This window comes from Castor canadensis, chromosome 13 (genome assembly GCF_047511655.1).
Source record: "Castor canadensis chromosome 13, mCasCan1.hap1v2, whole genome shotgun sequence".
In the NCBI taxonomy this organism is placed as follows: domain Eukaryota; kingdom Metazoa; phylum Chordata; class Mammalia; order Rodentia; family Castoridae; genus Castor; species Castor canadensis.
Window position 1 is genome coordinate 7,356,356 of NC_133398.1, and position 20,558 is coordinate 7,376,913.

Sequence of the window (20,558 nt, forward strand, 5' to 3'; positions counted from 1 at the left end):
GTCAGTTCAAAGTCGGCCTGAACTACATAGTGAGACCCTGCCTCAAAAAAAGTTACTTTTCAGCTGAGCGCCAGTGGCTCACACCTGTAATCCCAGCTACTCAGGAGGCAGAGATCAGGAGGATCAAGTTTTGAAGCCACCCCGGGCAAATAGTTGGCAAGACCCTATCTCAAAAAAACCCATGACACACACACAAAAAAATAGGCTGGTGGAGTGGCTCAAATGGTAAGAGCACCTGCCTAGCAAGCTTGAGGCCCTAGTTCAAACCCCAGTGCCACCAAAAAAAAAAAAAAAAGTTACTTTTTCTCTCTCTCATTCCAGTTCAGGAAGAACAAAGGACACTTTTTCTTTTTTTGGCAGCACTGGGGTTTAAACTCAGGGCCTCACACTTGCTAGGCTGGTACTCTTACCAGCTGAGCTATTCCACCAGCCCTTTTTAAGATGGGTTTTTTTGAGATAGGGTCTTGCAAACTGTTTGCCCGGGCTGGCTTCAAACTTTGATCCTCCTGATCTCCACCTCCTGTGTCTCTAGGAGACAGTTACTGATGAACATTTGTTGAGCTGGAAAAACTCTGTAGTCGTTATAATCAGTATGCATGTATTTTTTTGTTGTTTTTGGTTAGGACAGGGGTTTGAACTCAGGGCTTTGTGCTTGCTAAGCAGGTGCTCTACTACTTGAGGTACACCTCCAGCCCCTTTTGCTCTGGTTGTATGGGGCTAGGGTCTCGTTTTTTGCCCAGGTTGACCAGGACTATGAGCCTCCTATTTTAAGCTTCCTGCTATCCCTGGGATGACAGGTGAGCAGCACCATACCCAGCTTTTTTCTCTTGAGATGAGGTCTTGCAAATTTTTATTTTGCCCAGCTTGGCTTAGAACCATAGTCCTCCTGATTGTCACCTCCCATGGAGCTTGGGATGATAGGCGCCTGACACCACAAACAGCTGTTGGTTGAGATGGGGTCTCTCAAGGTTTTTGTCTGGGCTGGCCTTGAACCATGATCCTCCTGATCTCAGCTTCCCAAGTACTTAGGATTACAGTGTAAGTCACTTGGCCTCCCCTGGCATTAATATTGATTCATGTATCACAATTGTTGCTGGGGAAGTGGTCCAGCCTCTTTGGAAGAGTAGCAGTTTCTTACAGAGCCATAGAGTCTTATCATAGGATTCAACAATTGGCTCCTAGATACTCCTACTAAGTTGAAAAATCCACATTTACATAAAAACCTGAACATGAATATTTTTAGCATCTTGGGTTATAATTGCCAAAAATGAAAGCAGGTCTAAAAGTGTAGCTAAGTGGTATAGCACTTGCTTAGCTTCTGTGAGGCTCTGGGTTGAAATTCTAGTACCATCAAAAAAAAGAAAAAAAAAATGAAAGCAACCAAGATGTCCTACAAAGAGTGAATGGATCAATAAAATGCACATTCATCCAACAACACAGTATCCATCAGCAAAAAAGAAATGAGATATCAAGTCATGAAAAAGACATGGAGGAACCTTAAATTTGTATTGTTAGTGAAGAAGCCAATCTGAAACAGTTACATACTGTATAATTTCAACTATATGACATTCTGGAAAAGACAAAACTATAATGATAATAAAAAATATCACTTACGCGGACAGGGAGGCTGACGGGAAGAAAAATGAACAGGCAGAACACCCATGATCTTTAGAGCAGTGAAATTCGGTATTCAGTACAATGCTATTATGGTGAATACATGACTTCCTGCATTAGTGAAAACTCATGCAATGTACAGGCCAGAGGGACTCCTAATATAAGCACTGAACTTTGATTGATAATAATGTATCTGTGTTGTTCCTCAGCTGTAACAATGTTATAATACAAGATGCTAAGGGAAAAACTACCAGGCAGAGGGGGAATCTACAAGGACTTTCTGTGCTACTTGCTCAATTTTCTTTAATGATAAAACTGCTTTAAAAAGTAAAGTCTCACACCAGGCACTGGTGGCTCATGTCTGTAATCCTAGCTACTCAGGAAGCAGAGATCAGGAGGATCACAGTTCAAAGCCAGCCAGGGCAAACAGTTTGAGAGACCCTATCTTGAAGAACCCTATTACAAAAAAATGGGCTGGTGGAGTGGCTCAAGGTGAGGGCCCTGAGTTCAAGCCCCAGTAATGCAAGGTAGATAGATAGATAAAATCTGGGCTTGAGACATGGATCAAGCAGTAGAAAACACCAGTACCACCACCAAAAGGAATAAGACCTGAAAAGCCAAGCATGGTGTCTCAAATCTGTAATCCCAGCATTTAGGAGGTTGAGGCAGGAGGATTACAAGGCTAGCCTGGGTTTCACAGCCAGATCGTGTCTACAAACAAGCAAATAATAAAAATAAAAGTCTGGGTAGGGTTGGGGGTGTAGCTCAGTGGTAAGGTACTTGCTTTGCATACACCAGACCCTGGTTCAATCCCACTACCGTAAATAAATAAATGAATTAAATAAAGGGAGTGAACTTAACTAAGATATTGTAAGCACTTTTGTAAAAACCACAACATACCTCCAGTGCAATAATAATATGATAAAAAAAAATAAAAAGTTGGGCACCAGTGGCTCACGCCTGTAATCCTGTAGCAGGGAGGAGGGCCAGAAGAAAACAGACTGGACCTGAGTTCTGATAAAGTAGTAGGGAGGTAGGGATGGCATTGCAGAGAGATAAAACCTGAGGAATCTGAACGTGGAGAGGGTCATGTAACACTGGGGTAAAGTAGCCTATAGAATTCAATAGAACTATATATGGAATAGACCTTGCTTTTTGCTTCCATAACCTGCTTGCAAGGGTATATAAGGTAAGATCCTGTTGTTCTTGGGGCTCAGCCTTTGGACACGAGTCTGTTGAGTCTGTGCTGGCACAATAAAATGTTGCTTCAGTGTCCCGTATCTCAGATTGAGATTCCCGTAACATTTCTTGGGGGCTCGTCTGGGATTATAGAGATGGTGATTTATCACCGCCCTTGTTGCTGGGGTGCATCTTCCAGACTGCCAGGATAAGATCCCACCAGGTGCCAATGGACAGCTTGATCCAGACGGGGTCGTCCCGGTGAGTCAGGGTGAAGGCCTCAAATGCACAACAGAACCCAGTGAGGCACAGGAACCAGTGATGGGAGGGCAGCACTGCTCATTCAAACCCAGATTGGAATTCAGGCCTGCCTCAGGAGGCAGAAGGGGAGATTGATTACCTCCCAAGGACCCCCCAGTAACCCTATCGGGTGAAATCAGGTCTCTCAGGTTTAGGAAGTAGGGCAAAAATGTGTGAGACACTTCCAGGAACTAGGGAGTTTGAGCTTTTCCCGGGAAATAGCCACAGCTGAAGTTAAGGGATGGATAACAAAAAATCCAGTTCCAAAGAGGGAGACTCCCAAGAAAACAGATGCAACATCCACCATTCCACCGGATATCCCTCTGGGTATAATTTAAAAGTTTTTTCTCTTTTTGAGAGTGCACTCTAATTTTGCTTGTGTCAATTTGTTTACAAAATTGGGCAAAATTTAATTTTCTCCTGGAATTCCAGCTCATCTTATGCACACTTAAGTTGACAATTTTTCTGGCATGCTTAATTTATAAAACTTTTGTGTGTGTGTGTGTGTGTGTGTAAGCATCTTAAAAATGGTTCTTAAACTGCTGTTATAAGGTTAATGTGATACTCAAGGTAACAAAAAAAGACAGGGTGTTTGTTTTAAAGATCTCTGTTATAAATGGCTTAGTCTTTTTACACATGAATCTGTAAACATCTTGAGGATGGGTCTTATTATAGGGTCAATGTAAAAATTATTACTCTGTTCTACTGCTACTTTTAAGAAAACCAGTTTTCAAAATTAGAGATAAGGGTAAAATAGTTTCTGCCAGGTATCGAGAGGGTGGGGGGGAGAGGGAGGGGCGGGGTGGAGGGTAAGGGAGGGGGTGGGGGGAGGGGGGAGAAATGACCCAAACATTGTATGCATATATGAATAAAAAATAAAAAAAAAGGAAAACCAGTTTTCAAACTTATTTCAATCAGGTCTCACTAGGATGCAGGCATTCAAGGGTTAACACTCCCTCTCAGACCAGAGGAGGAAAAAAAAGAAAAAGAAAAAAGGGGGGGCACAGCCTACAGCAGGAATCTTAAAATTTGGATAGTTAATAATGACCTTAGCCTGTTTCATTCTGTCATAAATAAAATCTGGGATTTAATTCTCTTATAATGCATATGTCTATTAATAAATGGCCTTTCTATAAATTGTTTTTATACTAAAAATAATTTTAAGGTTGCTTTCTTTATTTTTTTTTCATACAAATATAAGGTTCTAAGTTAAAATGGTTTATGAGTTATTTTCAACAAGTATTAAGGGTATGCTTTTTAAAAAATAAAAGGTTAAAAAAAAACTTTTAAATTAAAAAAAAGGATAAAGACAAGCTCCCCCAAAAGATACAAAATAAATTGTCACAAAGGTACAGAGTAAGTTGTCATAAACGATGGAGCTTATAGTCGCTTATGTAAGTGATTAAGTTGACTAAAATCCAGTTACATTAAAGGTTTTGTAAAGTCAAAATTTAATGTACTGATGTTAAACTAAAACTTAATTCTCTAAGCTCATAACAACAAGGCTATCTTAAAAATATGGTATTGTTCGATAACATTTACAAAAAACTGTCTTAAAAATGGTTTTTGTTTTGTCAAGATAACTGTTAGGAATTTTTGGTGCTACAGGTTAGTCCACAATTTGTCAAGACAATAAATAAGAGTTTATTAGAACAGACAAGAGACAGCTGAGCACAGGGAGTGCTGCTGCACTGATATGAGGGTTGGGACAGATTTACTTATGTAAAGCAAAGTTAAAAAAAAAAAATCAAAGCCAAAGTACACCCTCTAGATAAGATTTAAAAAAAAAAAAAACTCAAAAAGGAGCACTACACTGGAGGTCAAGACTTCCAGTTTTTATTGGAGTCAACAGAGTGGAGATGTTGTTCTACTCCTTCCACGTGTCAGGCAGAGGGAATTTTTGCCCTGGGATGGCCAGATTGGGCCTGTTATTTTAGGGGGGCTCCACTGACTACAGGTTGGAGGGATCCTGCTGTGTGTCATGAGCCATGTGTTAATGTCAACAATCTGGGAGGTGATCCCTTATCGACATCTCAGCCATGATTCTTGGTCATTAGGTTTCCTAACTCCACACCTAGTCCCCATAAATATTTACCTGTATTCTCTGGTGATTTTTGTGAGGGTTTTGACTACTAAGGTAACTGAGTCATAACTAAATAAAAGTTCATTTAAGAGCTGGTTTATGTAAAATTTTCTAGATGACCTTGTGGTTAAACAACTGATGTCTTGGGTGACTCTAATGCAGTCAGTACCCTATATGTGTCTGTGACTGGGCTACTCGGGATCACTGACACTGTTCTCACACACCCTCCCCCCCCAACAACTGATGAGAAACTCTAAGGTTTTACTTCAAGAGCAACAACTAAACTAATATGTATCTATAACCTCTATAGAGCTCTGATGCTGTTGTTGGTTCCTATTTATTAAATATATTTATGTTTTTCAAGTATACCAAGCCTTCTAAAATACAAAATTTAGATAAACATGGTAACAAAAAGTTCATGGTACTGATACACTGTTCTGTTAGTTGCTAAATTGTCCATCAAAATTTTAACCATGGCTCTTTTAAGTTTTTGTCATTACAGTTCTGATCTTTCTGGGGCATTTACAATCAAATCCATGGAAAATAACTCTAATGAGTACTTATGTGTCAACCAGGTTAGCTTTTTAGACAGCTGCTTTTGTTGGATTTTGTTTTGTATTGTCCTTGTCTAAAAGCCCACTGCCTAAGGGCCACTCCTTCTAAGCCTCTTTGTTGCTTAAATTTGGTCAAAAGGGTCTAGCTGGCACTGACTCCCACCTGATCTGCTTGTTATTTCCCCAACACACACACAGGACCAAAACCAACCAACAAACAAAATCCAGGAAAGAGCAAATCCTCATGATGAGGAGGAAAAAAAAGACCAATCAAGAAAGATCTTCAGTCTACGGCCATACCTCCCTGAACACGCCCTATCTCATCTGGTCTCAGAAGCTAAGCAGGGTCAGGCCTGGTTAGCTTGGATGGGAGACAGATCTTCAGAGGAGACTGCTCAGACACAAGCAGCTTGCAGACAAGGGGGGAATGCCACCAAAGTTCAGATGGAGTCATTGGTATCAGACCTCTCAAAAATAACCAAGGCAGAAAGGATTGAGGAAATGGTTCTTATGCATGTATGGCTATCTGGCATTAAAGCCCTTCTAGACACAAACTCATTTTTTAGACAGGGTCTTCTATTTAAATAGAGACAAAATGACTATTTTTACTTGCTCTAAAGATGTCCTTTGATGTTTAAAGATGGTTATAATTTTTTTTAAACAACACGTTTTCTTGGACATATATACTGATAATATATTTTTAAAAAAGGCATTGTCTGGGTAAAAGAATAAAGTGAAGTGTCCACCCAGTAAAACCCCATTAGAGGAGCCCTTTTCTTGTTGTCTTGTCTATCCCCCCTACAGTTAAAGTAGCAGAGATTGCTCCTTGGATCCATCACAGTCGAGTCAAGCCAGCTTCTCTCAAGTGGAAATGCATCCCTGATCCGGCTTCATCAAGTAAGATCATCCTCTGAAACCTGAGTGCCCTCCCTCAGCAGGACCCCACTTCCCAGGAAACAATGGGAGACCACCGGCAGCGGGATGACAGCCCTGCTCTAGTCACCTGCGGAAGCTGAGCATCCTACACACAGCAGAAGCTTGAGGAGTCGACTCTCCAAAGGCACAAACGGACTGTTTTCCACACCGGTTACTTCACTGTACTGCACTGTCACCCCGTGTCTGTATCCCTTGCTGTAGTTCTTACCCGAGTCTTCGCCATAAGCTCGGCAGAAACCACACCTGCCAACTGGACTCACGGCGAAAGGTTTTTATTAGCTCTCTTCTGCCTCTTTTGGGCAGGATGCATAATGACCGTTTATTGTTACTGAGGTGGTTTCCCTTCGTGGTCTCAGAGCCCTCCTCCTGGGCCCTGTGTATGCACACTACTCAGGCAGGAAGTGCTGTCACTGGGACGGTGCTTCTCCATACTTACTGTTCCTGTGCAGGCTCTGTCATCGGGTCGTGCATTCGCAACCACACCATCTATCTCGTGTGCGCCCATGGTAAGCAGCAGATCTGCTTCAACCCCGCTTACCGCCCCCGGGAGCAACGGTTAGAGACCAGGAGCACCCGCAACCCTGGGACCTCGTCAGCCGCACCCAGGCTTTTAGCCCTGAGAAAGCAGCGGCAGCGCTTTGATGCACGTGCGGCCATAGACCACGGTGGGGGTGGAGGTCCAGGCTGTGGGCGTGGAGGCGTGACTTGAGAAAGAGCCTGCACGTCACATGGTAAGTGTATGTGCGGGGAGACAACTCCTGGCCCTGTGATGACGTGGGTTCTTATTATTGCCCTTACTGGGGTTGTGTCTCCTGGGCCACATGGCAGAGGGCTTAAGCGGGCAGCCCTCCTTCACGAAGGGACAGCTGCCCCTGACTGCACCCCTGGCACCTGGAACCCTGTAAACTTCACTGTACTTCAGCCATCCGGTTGGACACCGGGACGTAAAATTAGCATAAGGACAGATGGAAAGAGCCTCGACCCTGGGACTCGGATGCACCTCAAATTAGTAACCGTTACCCATGAGAGTTCCTCACACCAAGTTTTTCACTCCTTTTATGAGGAGATGAGGAGTGACTTTTTCCATCTCTGCCAAGGCCAAAAACTTGTTCCTCTCACTGGCTGAGTCTGTAGCCCAGACACTGAATGCCACTTCGTGCTATGTTTGGGGGGGACCAACATGGGAGACCATTGGCCTTGGGAAGCAAGGGAGCTGCATCCCCAGGAGACTTTTAATGAGACTGCCTTCCCAAAACACAGGAAAGGTGTCTGGCTCCTAAAGACATCCATCATCGGGACTTACTGTATCTCCCACCCAGAAGGCCAATTCTCCGCCTCGGTGGGGGCTTTAACTTATTTAGGACAGAAGTTTTGCAATGACACCGCCCAAGAGACCCAATGGTGGGGAGCTCCAAACCACACAGAACCCCAGCCCCACCCACTGGCCAGCTTCCCTCATTTCAGGAAATGTTTGGACAATCTTACTGCAAACACAGACTGGCGGGCACCCAGGGGGGCTGTATTGGATCTGTGGGAAGCAAGTTTATACGGTGCTGCCTAGCAGCTGGTTTGGGTCTTGCGTTCTAGGCTCAATCAGACCATCCTTTTTCTTGCTTCCCCTCAGACAAGGTGAAAAACTGGGAGTCCCCATATCTGAAGAAAGATTAAGTAGACAAAAACGGGGTGCCTTACGAATAGGCAACTGGCAAGATGATGCGTGGCCTCCTGAGCGATTCACCCAGTACTATGGTCCTGCCACTCGGGCAGAAGACGGGTCCTGAGGCTATCGCACCCCTATGTACATATATGCTCAACCACATCATCAGGCTGCAGGCTGTTGTTAAAATTATAACTAATGAAACTGCAAGAGCTCTGGATTTGCTGCCAAACCAAAGCACTAAGATGTGCAACGCCATCCATCAGAACCGCCTGGCTTTAGACTATTTGCTGGCTTCTGAGGGAGGAGTTTGTGGAAAATTTAACCTGAGCAACTGCTGCTTACAGATTGATGATGAAGGAAAGGTCATAGAAGAAACCACAGACAGAATGAGGAAGCTTACCCATGTCCCTGTGCAGACGTGGAGAGGATGGGATGGGATCCCAAGGACCTGTTTGGAGGGTGGTTCTCTGCCTTAGGTGGGTTCAGAACCCTGATAGGGGCAACGGGCCTTGTCCTGGGAGCATGCTTAATGCTGCCCTGCCTGGTTCCCCTGGTGCTGCAGTTAATCAGGACTATTGTGGAGGCCACTATAGAAAGGAAAATGGCTGTACATGTAATGATACTACGGAAATACAAACCCCTAGGTCAAGATGATGCTCTTTGACCCTGAGTGGGTCTGAGCATCAAAGGGGGAATATTGTAGCAGGGAGGAGGATCAGAAAACAGACTAGGCCTGAGTTCTGATAACGTGGCAGGGAGGTAGGGATGGCATAGCAGAGAGATAAAACCTGAGAGATCTGAACATGGAGAGGGTCAGGTAGCACTGGGGAGGGGGAAAGTCACATAGCATTAGGGTAAAGTAGCCTGTAGAATTGAATATAACCATATATGGATTAGACCTTGCTTTTTGCTTCTGTAACCTGCTTGCAAGGGTATATACGGTGAGATCCCTTTGTTCTCGGGGCTCAGCCTTTGGACACGCGTCCGCTGAGTCTGCCGGCACAATAAAACGTTCCTTCCTGCTTAACTGCCTCAGTGTTCCATATCTCAGCTTGAGATTCCCGCAACAATCCCAGCTACTCAGGAAGCAAAGACAGCGGTTCACAGGTGGCAAATACTTCACAAACCCCTCTCTCCAAAATACCCAGCACAAAGAAGGGCTGGTGGAGTGGCTCAAGTGGTAGAGCACCTGCCTAGCAAGCATGAGGTCCTGAGTTCAAACCCCTGTACCATCAAAAAAAATTCTAAATAAGACTATTCGACGACTCTCACAGGTCCAGGACAGTAATGCTGCCCATCTGATGTCCACGCGATCCTGCTACCTACCAAACACGCTGGGTCTCGCGCTCCCCACCAGCTGAACACACCTGAGCTGGAGCGCACCACAGCCGCCTAGAGCCTGGGTCACGCCCCCACGCTCCATTGGGCCTCCGATTGGATAATTCCTCGAGGGTGTGGCCGGAAGAGAGGAGTCTGATTGACAGGGGCGTGGCCTAGGGCGTCCCGCGGAACATGGCGGATCCCAGTAGGAAGCGACCCTGTGGCCCGGTAAGTGAGGGTCGGTGGGATTCCGGGCAGGGTCGGGGCTTGGGGAGTGAGGACGAGCCTCCAAGGGGCCCGTGGCGAGGTGGGTTCGGGCCGCCGGCGTCCTGCTCCTCGCTGGCCCCAGGCCTGAGGCCCCGAAGCTGCCCCACGCTCCTGGCCGCGTGCGCCCAGCCGGGATGGGACCCCGAGGTGGCCGCCGGAGCACGAGCCCGGGCTGGGAGCATCAGTGGCCCCAGGCCTGAGCCCCTTGTGGGTGGTTCCATGGCCGGGGCTGCACTCCGGAGGCGGGAGCCTACTCGCAGTCCTGAGCTTATGACTTCATGAGCGACTGTCGGCAGGTCCCGTCGCCTGTGCCTCCCTGTCTTTTTTTGACCCGTTGGGATTCGTTCTACAATTTCCCGTGCCCTGCTGACGCTAGTGCTTTTGCTGGCCTCCTCACCGTCCCCGTTTAGAGAGAGAGGATGGCGGGTTGTGCGCACGCCTTGCGGGTGGGACCATTCATTCAGCCCCTCCTCTGTATTAATTTCTTTTGGGTGTTTTTTTGGGGTTTTATTTTGGCGGCACCGGGGTTTAAATTAAGGAACCTGGCTTGCTAGACAGGCCCTCTACCAGTTGAACCACGCCCCCAGCACGTTTTAGGGACATGCTCCTAGCCTGTGCAGGTATGGATCATTGTTCTCCTACCTTTGCCTCTGCATAGCTGGGATTATAGGAGTGAACACAGTGCCCAGCAGCTTATTGGTTGACTTGGGATCTCACTGTTTTGCCAGGCCAGTCTTCACCTGAGATTTCTCTATCTCCACTCCACAAGTAGGTGGAATCACTGGTATGGGCACCTTGCTCTGCCTTCAGCAAGGCAGTACTGGGGTTTGAACTCAGAGCCACATGCCTGCCGGATAGGTGCTCTACTGCTTGAACCACTCCACTAGCCCATTTTTGTGTTGGGTATTTTTAAGATAGGGTCTTGTAAACTATTTGTCCCAGGGCTGGCCTTGAACCACTATCCTTCTGATCTCTACCTCCTGACTAGCTAGGATCATAGGTGTGAGCCACCAGTGCCCAGTTCAGCCCCTCTTCTTAATCTTCCTCTCACTCCTACTCCAGGGTGAACATGGCCAAAGGGTTGAGTGGCGAAAATGGAAGCAACAGAGTAAGTAAGGGTTTGGACTGGGGTGGGGAACAGTATCTACCTAGCCATCCACACGCTGCTCCAGCGGTACACAGCTGAGCTTGGGGAAGGACACCAGCTTTGCCCCCCCGGGGGGCACCCAGCATTACCCCAAGGCACCGATTGACCCAATAAGGGGAAACTATCCCCTCACTGCTCCAAGTACTGCTTCCCCATCAATTAGGATGCTTGTTAATCTGTTATCCAGAGAAAGAGGAGAAAAAGAAGTGGAAGGACCTCAAGATGACAAAAAAACTGGAACGGCAGCGGGCACAGGAGGAGCAGATAAAGCGCCAGAAGGAGGAAGAGGAGGCAGCCCAGAGGGAGGACCAGGGTAAGCTGCTGGGTCCTGCGAGGGTTATGTGTTGTAACCTGAGCATCTGTCTATAGGCAAACCAGAGAATGTCATATTTAGAAGGGCTTTCATGACCATTGATTCCAAACATCTTGTCCTAGTGGAGAAACTGAGGTCCATAGAAGGAGGGGCCCAGCCTACCAAGTCCTAACCTCCTACTCAGATTCAAGCTTGTGGAAATTAATAATTGTACTGCTAGCTGGGCACTGTAATCCTTGCGGAGGCTGAGATTGGAAGAATATCAGAATCCACAGATGCTCACATCCCTTGGTGCGGTATTTGTACTACTACATATGCTTGAGGCCATCTCTAGGTTTTTTTTTTTTTTTTTTTAAAGCAGTACTGGGGCTTGCACTCAGGGCCTCACGCTTGCTAGGTAGGCTCTCTATCTCGGTTACTTCTAATAGCTAATGCAGATGCTATGTAAGTACATGTTATTCTTTATTGTTTAGAGAATAATGACAAGGAAAAAGTCTGCACATGCTCAGTAGGTGCAGGTTTTTTTCCTTATTATTTTCGAACTGTGGTGAATCTGCAGATGTGGAACCTGCAGACATGGAGGGTCAACAACTGTACCTTTTTTCTAGGCCCATTGATTTAATGTGCCCACATAAAAGGTGACTCGGTACCAACTATCACTCTTATTCCCATTTAACCACTGGGGAACGAGGCAATATGGGGCAGAGTGAGATGAGAACTTAGGCCAGGGCCTCTAAACCCTCCCGGCCTGGCCCAGTGGTCTGCCCTGCTCAGAGATGATTGCTGTGTGCATTTTTGCTCCCGGAGAGATTGAGGCCCAGAGAAGGGAGTTGGATCTATTTTCTTGATCTCAAAATTTCTCCCAGTTGACAATTCTTTAACCCTGAACCCTGGGGGCAAAAGAGAAAAGAGGGTGGGCTCCTGACCAGGAATACCCACCTCTGCCTAGGACGGCCCTACACCCTGAGTGTGGCCCTGCCAGGCTCCATCCTCGACAACGCCCAGTCACCTGAGCTTCGCACCTACCTGGCTGGCCAGATCGCCAGAGCCTGCACCATCTTCTGTGTGGATGAGATTGTGGTGTTCGATGAAGAGGGCCAAGACTCCAAGTGAGGGACCACCCCACAAGCACTGGGGCTCAGGGAGGACGGAGGACTGCCAGGGTTGGCTGTGGCTTCCCCCTGCCCCTTGTCTTTCTTCCTGACTCATCCTGAATGCCCTACCCGAAATGCCCCACTGCAGTCCATAGTAGGTACAGGTGGGAACAGTAGGGACAGTGGCAGTGCTCGTGAAGGGGACTACAGTTGGATCTTTATTTGGTGGGCTTGGGATTGAACCCAGGGTTTTGCACATGCTAAACACATGTATACTGCTGAACCACATTCCCAGCCAGCCACCAGATTTTCAGCCCTGCCCTTCTCTCTCCAGAACTGTGGAGGGGGAGTTCCGGGGAATTGGCAAGAAGGGGCAGGCGAATGTGCAGCTGGCCCGCATCCTGCAGTACCTGGAGTGTCCACAGTAAGGCAGTGACTTCCCTGAGTGTGAGGGAGGGGTGTCAACTTGGAGTCCAGCCAGGAGGAAGCCTCCCCAGGAGCCTCCTGAGAGCTGTATTCTTTACTAGGTACCTGAGAAAAGCATTCTTCCCCAAGCACCAGGATCTCCAGTTTGCAGGTACAGCTGGTGGGCCTTACCCCAAAAGGTCACACAGACCATCCCCCAGGCACTGAGAAATCTAGTCTCCCCACTGTCCGTCAGGCCTGAGCCTGATGGCAGGCAGCAGGTCTGTCAGCCAGGGTCCACACCTCACCTTCCTGCCGAACCCCTAGGGCTCCTGAACCCCCTGGACAGTCCTCACCACATGCGCCAGGATGAGGAGTCTGAGTTCCGAGAAGGCATCGTGGTAGACCGGCCCACCAGGCCAGGCCACGGCTCCTTTGTCAACTGCGGCATGACGAAGGTAGAAGTGGGAACTTGGACTGTGACATACTTGAGGACTCTTACTCGCTACAGAGGCAGGCAAGGGCATGGGGGGGATGACCTACCCTGGACGTGCCATAAAACCCCCCATTGAGGCTAATTTGGGCAAGAGTCCAAAACGGCTCTAGAGTGAGGCCATGGGCTACAAGCATAGCTCAAGTGGTAGAATGCCTGCTTAGCATGTGCAAGGCCCTGAATTCAGTTCCCACTAATGCAAGACAGAGATGAGCCAGGAATGACTTTACTGTTTTTATTTATTTTTGCTGTTAGGGGTTAAACCCAGGCCTTGCTCATGCTAACCACATGCTATGCCTCTGAGCTACAACCCCAGTTTAGTGTTTCTTAAAAAGGGTGCTGGTGACTCATGCCTATAATCCTTGTTACTTAGGAGACAAAGATCAGGAGGATTATGGTTCGAAACCAGTCCGGGGAAATAGTTCGTGAGACCCTATCCTGAAAAAAACTGGAGAGTTAATGTACCTCTTTACTTCCATGTCTCCTCCAGTCAGAGCTAGAAACATTTAAATACGTAAGATCACTCTCTCTGAAAGAACAGACCAGAAATATCTGGCTAAAAGTAGAGTAGGCTGGCACAGACAAAAGGGGGAAAGCATAGAAACTCTCAGAAGAAGAGCACCCTTCCAAGTGTGGTGAATTCCAGATGGGCACAGAATAAAAGTAACTGTTATTTGTCACAGCTTACATGTGGTAACTGTTCACTTCATGCGGGGCTTGTGCCCTGTGAGAATAGCTATTGTTTATGGAGAGTTTTCCCTTTGACAGATGAGGAAACTGAGGCTCAGAGGGGTTTAACTGACCTGCTCAAACTCCTACAGCTAGTAAGTAGCAAAGCTCCCAAATGTAGAAAACAGATTTCATCTCTGTGAAATGTTGACTCCCTACTCTGTGCTAAGCCCCAGGCCTGTTTTTCTTTTTCTTTTCTTTTTTTTTGGTGGTACTGAGGTTTGAACTCAGGGCCTTAGACGAGACACCAGGGCTTTTCAGGAAGCATTATTTATTAGCATGCCGGCAGCAACACAGAGGATTCACATCCAAAGGCTGAGCCCTGAGAACAAAGGTGTCTCACCTTACATACCCTTGCAAGCAGGTTACAGAAGCAAAAAGCAAGGTTTAACCCATATATGGTTGCATGAAACTCTATTGGCTAGTTTACCCCCAGTGTTATGTGACCTTCTTCATGTTTAGATTGTTTAAATTTTATCTCCCTGCCATGCCATCCCCTCCCTGCTGCTACTTTATCAGAAAGCAGACTTGGTTGTTTCTTTTCTGGCCCTCCTTCCTGCTACAATATGCCTGGTTTATTTTTGGTTTTGGTGGGACCGGGGTTTGAACTCAGGGCTTCTTGCTTGCAAACCAGGCACTCTACCATTTGAGCCATACCTCCAGTCCATTTTGCTCTGGTTATTTTGGAGATGTGTTCTCTCAAACTATTTGCCCAGGCTAACCTCCAACCACAATCCTCCCAATCTCACCCCGCCCCGCTCCCTGCCAAGTAGCTAGGATTAGCCACTGGTGCCTAGCTTGCCTGGGTTACTGATTGAGATGGGGTCTCTTAAGTTCTTGCTGGAGTTGGCTTAAACCATGAATCCTCCCAATCTCCGCCTCCAGAATAAACTGGGATTATAGGTATAAACCACCCTACCCAGACCCAGGCCTGCATTTCCATCCAGTGTTTTATGATGGTTCTACACAAATGGTCCCATGAGCAGGCCTGGCTCAGTGCCAGAGGCAGGGACAATAGGTTGACCTGAACCCCTTAGTTCTCTTGCCAGCCCTGCAGTTCCCCACAGGGTCTCTGACAGTGGCAGCTCCTAGTGGTTGTGGGTGGGATGGCATCCATTTCTTCTGGCTTCTCTCCAGGAAGTGAAGATTGACAAGAATCTGGAGCCTGGACTTCGAGTCACCGTGCGGCTAAACAAGCAGCAGCTCCCAGGTATCTTGGAAGCTTTCCTGTGGTAGCCTAGCCAGCCCAAGGCTCAGAACCTCCTCCTACCTCCCTTCCCTTGCCTCATCTTCACAGCCTGTTTTCCCCCCAGAATGCAAGACCTACCGGGGAGTAGTTGTGTCCTCGCAGGATCCCCGCACAAAAGCCGGTCTCTACTGGGGCTATACCGTCCGACTGGCCTCCTGCCTCAGTAAGGACGGCACTTCTTTGCCGAATGCCCATCCATCCCTCTGTTTGGGAGACCAGCAGATCCTTGTGGGACCCAAAAGTTGGACCCAGGTCCTTGTCCAACTAGGCTGTGTGTCCTCAGGCAGGTGTCTTCTCTGAGCCTTCATGTCCTTGAATGCCTGCCTGGGATGCAGTTATAAGGACCTCTGGGACAAGAATTATGACTGATTAATGGTGGGGGGGAGGGACTGGAAGGCAGCTAAGTCACAAGTCTCCATCTTCTCAGAGCCCCTTTCTGCACCCCATGCCCAGTCCTCAGCTTCCCAAGGGCAGTGGAGGGCCCCAATGTGATTCTTGTACCACCCCACAGTTTACTACATGTACACAGAGCAGGGCCCCACTGAGCTAGCCTCTTCCTAGGTGCTGTGTTTGCTGAGGCCCCCTTCCAGGATGGCTATGACCTGACCATTGGGACATCAGAGCACGGCTCAGATGTGGCTTCTGCCCAGCTGCCCAGCTTCAGGTGGGTGCTGCCTGGTGTGGCGAAGCAATGTGTGGCCAAGACTGGGCCTCTACTGTGTGGGGGTAGTGGAGGAGTTTGAGGGTGAGGACTGCATCCTTTGGGGCCTTGATCACTACCCCTTCTTGGTATGCCAGGCATGCTCTCGTGGTGTTCGGGGGCCTCCAAGGAATAGAAGCTGGAGTGGATGCAGACCCCAACCTGGAAGTGTCTGAACCCAGTGTCCTCTTTGATCTGTACGTCAACACGTGCCCTGGCCAGGGCAGCCGCACCATCCGCACTGAGGTGAGCTCACCTGTGCCCGCCTCCAGTCTCGGGCCTCAGGTCCACAATGGTTTTAGAGCTCCCTGAAGCCCCATCAAGGTTGCCTTCTTTGGAGATGGGCTCCTTACCTGCTCAGCCCCTCACCACTGCCAGGGACAGTGAGGATCAGTGAGCTACTCACCACCAGGAGGTGGATTTCAGATTACCTGGCCTTGACCTCCCACGCTGGGCTGGGTCCTGGGGGTCAGGCTAGCTACAAAGATGGGCAGGAGCTGGGCAGCTGCCAGCCTCCCAGACCCCAGCCCATCATCTCGTACTCTTACAGGAAGCTGTCCTCATCTCCCTGGCTGCCCTGCAGCCTGGCCTCACCCAGGCGGGTTCCCGGCCCTCATGAGGCCTCTGCTGGGTCTGGGATATGGATGAAGCATCAGGGAAGCCAGGGATTCCTGAAGATCACCTGGGACACATTCAGCCAAGACTTCTCTTCAAAAATAGCCACGTTTAATATGACCCACCCCAGTCTCTCGGCTGCTGTGCTCACTTGCTGCCAGCAGTGATGGCCTTGAGGTTTCCAGCTCTTGCCAGGATGTTTGGCACGAAGAGCAGCCCTGAGGCCCGTTCAATGCTCTCGATGGACACCAGGAAGCGCTCCAGTGGGATCGCCTCGTCCACAGGGGTATTGGGCATCACATAGGAGCGCAGCTCAATTTGCCCACCAGCTGCCTCCAGGATCAACACCTTGAAGAAGTGTGTGGGCACTGCCACATTGTTCTTGCCAATCACCTGGTACTTCACATAGGACTTCCCATCGGCCTCCATCCTGCAGGCAGACAATGTGGCCACAGGTCCTGGCTAGACCCAAGGCCACCTCCCCAAGGAAGCCTTCCAACCTCTATCCACTGGACCACCCCCTCACTGGGAGGCTTCTGTGCTGTGCCTGGCTGCTCCCCGAGGCTGGGAGTTCTGCCTTGTAGAGCCTGACTCTTGCCCTGTTTCCTCATGCTCAACACTGATGTCAGGCAGTGGGCATCAATAAATGCTGAAGAACAAGGCCTCTAAACCTTCGCATCCACCCATGCAGACACTTGGTTACTGCCCATCTCCCCAAGGCAGTGCACCGAATCTGTGGATGTCAGACAGTGGTTTCCAGCTTCCCTTCAGCAGTCACCTCTGTCGCAGCAGGGGTGCTTGCTAATGAAGAAAGATTTATCTGTGTCCCAGCCACATCCCACCCAACCTGTGCTGAGCCCTCACTATAGGCCCTGGCTGTATGTGTCAGCTACCATCCCACTCTGCCCCCAGTGACTGAGGTCACAGATTTTATCTGGCAGAGGAGGACATGGAGGTCATTTGCTCATTGCACCAAGGGACCTGGTGATAGAGCCTGGGTTCAGTCTCAAGCCTGCAGGCTCCATGCCTCACCCAGCCCAGTCCTCAGCAGACCAGGAAAATGATGCTGATGCATGCAGTCCCAGGTCAGAGGGTGGAGGAGGAGCACTCCACATAGGGACCCAAAAAGGTTTCTGTACCCGTTCAACACAGGGCTGTGTGGGCAGATGTGGGGCCTGCGGCTCTGGGGCAGAGAAGAGGTGGGCTAGGAGAGCACACGAAGGCCTCTGGCTATAAGTAGAATGGGGAGCTTGAGGCAGGAAACAACCTTGCCCCAGCTACCACCTCACCTGGGCAGGAAGAGTGGCCCTGTGCAGACATAGACGTTTTGGTAGGTGCGGGTCAAGCTGCGGCTGTACTTCTCCAGATTGTTCCAGGCATTCTGGTTGAGGTGGGGCACCTGGTGGGAGAAACGGGGTTTGGAGGCCATGACTAGAACCCTCTTCCTTTCCATTAGGGCTGTCCCAGACCCAGAGAGGCTCAAAGGAGGGTAGAGTCTGGGCATGGCTGACGGGGTGCTATCCATTCCTCCTGCACCCCAAGATCTTTCCCAGCTAAGGAAAGAATACATCACCATCCTCCCTTCCCTCACCCCTGCCTTCAAGAGAGACACAGGGTGGCTTGAACCCTCCCAGCTTCAGGACAAGGTGTATGCAAATGAGCCATGGGGAGAGATGTCAGAGGCCCCATCAGCCTCCATCCACTGGTGCCAGACCCTGCTGGGAACTGGGCTACAGGTTAGGGCACTTGATTGGGGTGCAGTGAGTGGCACCAAAAGAGAGCTTGTATTCCAGTTGTTTTCCTGGCAACTAATGGCAGTGTAGACAAAGGCAGAACGCTCGGCTCCTCTAGACAGGCTGCCCGGCTTCTCCAGATGTGTGCCATGGTCCAGTTACTCTGCCTCTCTGAGCCTGAGTTCCCTCATTATAGCTAATAATCACTCATCGGCCACAAATGTGCCGATAAGTTTATTGACACTCATGGTCTTCAGTGCCTCATTGCTACTGCAAGAGACAGGTGACCATTTCAGACAGGAAACTAGAGCTCGTGGAGGTGCTCAGGTGTAAGTTCAAGTTCCCCTCTGACCACCCGCCCAGCGCTCGGTGTCCCCAGGCTCCTTCCTCTCGCCAAGGGCGCGCGTGAGTAGCCAGGACCGGACCTAGGCGCGCACTGGGTGGCCGCCCGACCTGCCGATGAGCAGCCGAGGTTCGGGGAGGGCCGGGCGCTACCTGCGGCGCCACGTTGCTCAGGTAGAAGGTGTCGTCCATGGCCTTCTGGCTCCAGCGGTGGTTGGCGGCAGCGGCGAGGTGGCCGCGGTCGAAGCCGCTGCCTCGGTAGTCGGCGTTGGTGGCGCGGTGGTAGGCATGTACCGAGTCGTCCTCGCGGAAGTCGCACGAGCGGCGGTCGCCGTCGCCGCGTAGCCGCTCGGGCCGCAGCTGCTCGATCACCCAGAGCGCGCCGCGGGTGCGCGGGTCGTAGCAGAGCACGTAGGACTCGCGGCTCTTGAGCTGCGCCACGCCGGGCAGCCCATACTTAGCCAGCTCGCCCGGGCCGCGGCCCCCGGGGCCCCCGGGCAGAACGGGCACCGCGGGCAGCTCGGCCGCCGCCGCCACGGGCAGCACGGGCAGCCGGCCCAGCAGCCCCCGGGCCTCCTGCGCGTCCGTCTGCTGCCGCCTCCAGCGCTCGGCGGCCGCGCCCAGCCCCGCGCCCAGTGCCAGGGTCAGTCCCACCCGCAGCGCACGCATGGCCGAGAGGCGCCTCCGGGCCCCGTGGAGTGGAGTGCGGCCGCGACCACGGGCGCGCGACCCGCGAGGTCCTTAAAGGAGCCGAGCCGCACCGCACCGCACCGCTAGGCCCAGTGCGAGGCTGGGGCCGGGTCGGGGTCGTGGAGGGTGGAAAATACCCTTTCTACTCGCCAACGCCCCAAAAAGCTCAGGGTCCTACACCAACGGAGGTGGGACGCCCCACGTGGCGATCCCAGCGTCCTTCCTTTGCCCTTTTAAGACTCGGTCAAGGGTGGTGTGGCCCCACCATCTCAACTCCCCATTGGCCGCTGCTAGGCCTGGCTCCGCCCACCTGCGTTGCCTGCTCCTGTGCTAGGAGCTCGCGGTCACTAAGCGCCGGGGAAGGGTCACGCGACGCTAAAGCTCTTTTATCGCCGTTTGGTTTAATCTATAAAACGGCCCCGAGGGAGCTCAGACCCCCACCCCTCCTTTCTCCCAACCGTTACATCACAAAAACAAGTCAAGAACGGACTAGATTGGCAAAGAGTAGCTTATTACCAATCCTTGAGGACAAGGGTGCAGCCTGCAGAAGCTAACACTGGCTGGAACAGAAACTTGGTGCCATGACCGTGGAAAGCTGTTTCAAAAGCCTTAGCCGGCTAATCCTGGCTACTCAGGAGGCAGAGATCAGGAGCATTGCGGTTCAAAGCCAGCCCGGGCGAATAGTTCATGAGACCCTATCTTGAAAAAAAAAAATCCTTCACAAAAAAGGGCTGGTGGAGTCGCTCAAGGTGAAGGCCCTGAGTTCAAGCTCCAGTATCACAAAAAAAGAAAGCAAGCCAAGCCTTAACAGGGTTCGTATCTTTCATTCCCCTTAGAAGACTGAGCTGAAGAAACTGGGAACACATTTCAAACACATTGATGCTCAGCGCAGCATTACTCATAAGAGAAGCTGGAATAAGTAAAATACAAATAGGCACGGGTTTAGGACATTTTTAGCACATTCGACGAGAATGAGGGAAGGGAACAATACACAAAATCTAAATGGAGAAAAAAAAAAGGGCTGGGATGTAGCTTAGATAGATGGCAGAGAATTTGCTTAGCATGTGCAAGGACCTGGGTTCCATTCCCACACTGCAAAAAATTGTGTGTGTGTAATAAAAGTTACATTAAAAAA

General features: G+C 49.7%; 2 protein-coding genes across 3 annotated transcripts; one reads left to right on the forward strand and one right to left on the reverse strand.

Moving 5' to 3' along the window:
- Nucleotides 1-6,393: 6,393 nt before the first annotated feature.
- Spout1 (SPOUT domain containing methyltransferase 1) lies at nucleotides 6,394-17,328 on the forward strand. Its single transcript, XM_020181485.2, has 13 exons — nucleotides 6,394-7,397; nucleotides 9,601-9,874; nucleotides 10,976-11,021; nucleotides 11,248-11,373; nucleotides 12,323-12,482; nucleotides 12,802-12,891; nucleotides 12,995-13,044; nucleotides 13,200-13,330; nucleotides 15,232-15,304; nucleotides 15,408-15,506; nucleotides 15,905-16,007; nucleotides 16,142-16,289; nucleotides 16,594-17,328. The coding sequence occupies exons 2-13, from the start codon at nucleotides 9,839-9,841 to the stop codon at nucleotides 16,660-16,662; spliced, it is 1,131 nt and encodes a 376-aa protein (XP_020037074.1). The 5' UTR covers nucleotides 6,394-7,397; nucleotides 9,601-9,838; the 3' UTR covers nucleotides 16,663-17,328.
- Nucleotides 13,215-19,668, reverse strand: Endog (endonuclease G). 2 transcript variants are annotated; one of them, XM_074053070.1, is made up of 3 exons: nucleotides 18,845-19,668; nucleotides 17,948-18,057; nucleotides 13,215-17,088 (listed from the first exon to the last, which is right to left on the reverse strand). In XM_074053070.1, exons 1-3 carry the CDS (start codon nucleotides 19,400-19,402, stop codon nucleotides 16,806-16,808), a joined length of 951 nt encoding a protein of 316 aa, XP_073909171.1. In that variant the 5' UTR covers nucleotides 19,403-19,668; the 3' UTR covers nucleotides 13,215-16,805. The 2 variants fall into 2 exon arrangements, with proteins under 2 accessions (XP_073909171.1, XP_020037075.1); XM_020181486.2 differs by having other exon boundaries at nucleotides 18,887-19,664.
- Nucleotides 19,669-20,558: the final 890 nt, after the last annotated feature.

Bases quoted from the DNA above. Each gene is read 5' to 3' on its own strand.
- Spout1 (XM_020181485.2), top strand. From the start codon at position 9,839: ATGGCGGATCCCAGTAGGAAGCGACCCTGTGGCCCG. The intron at 11,022-11,247 runs GTAAGTAAGGGT...TCTGTTATCCAG, and splicing joins GCGAAAATGGAAGCAACAGA to AGAAAGAGGAGAAAAAGAAG. The intron at 13,331-15,231 runs GTAGAAGTGGGA...GCTTCTCTCCAG, and splicing joins TCAACTGCGGCATGACGAAG to GAAGTGAAGATTGACAAGAA.
- Endog (XM_074053070.1), bottom strand. From the start codon at position 19,402: ATGCGTGCGCTGCGGGTGGGACTGACCCTGGCACTGGGCGCGGGGCTG. The intron at 18,058-18,844 runs GTCGGGCGGCCA...TTCTCCCACCAG, and splicing joins CCTCGGCTGCTCATCGGCAG to GTGCCCCACCTCAACCAGAA. The intron at 17,089-17,947 runs GTGAGGTGGTAG...GTCTGCCTGCAG, and splicing joins GGGCCACTCTTCCTGCCCAG to GATGGAGGCCGATGGGAAGT.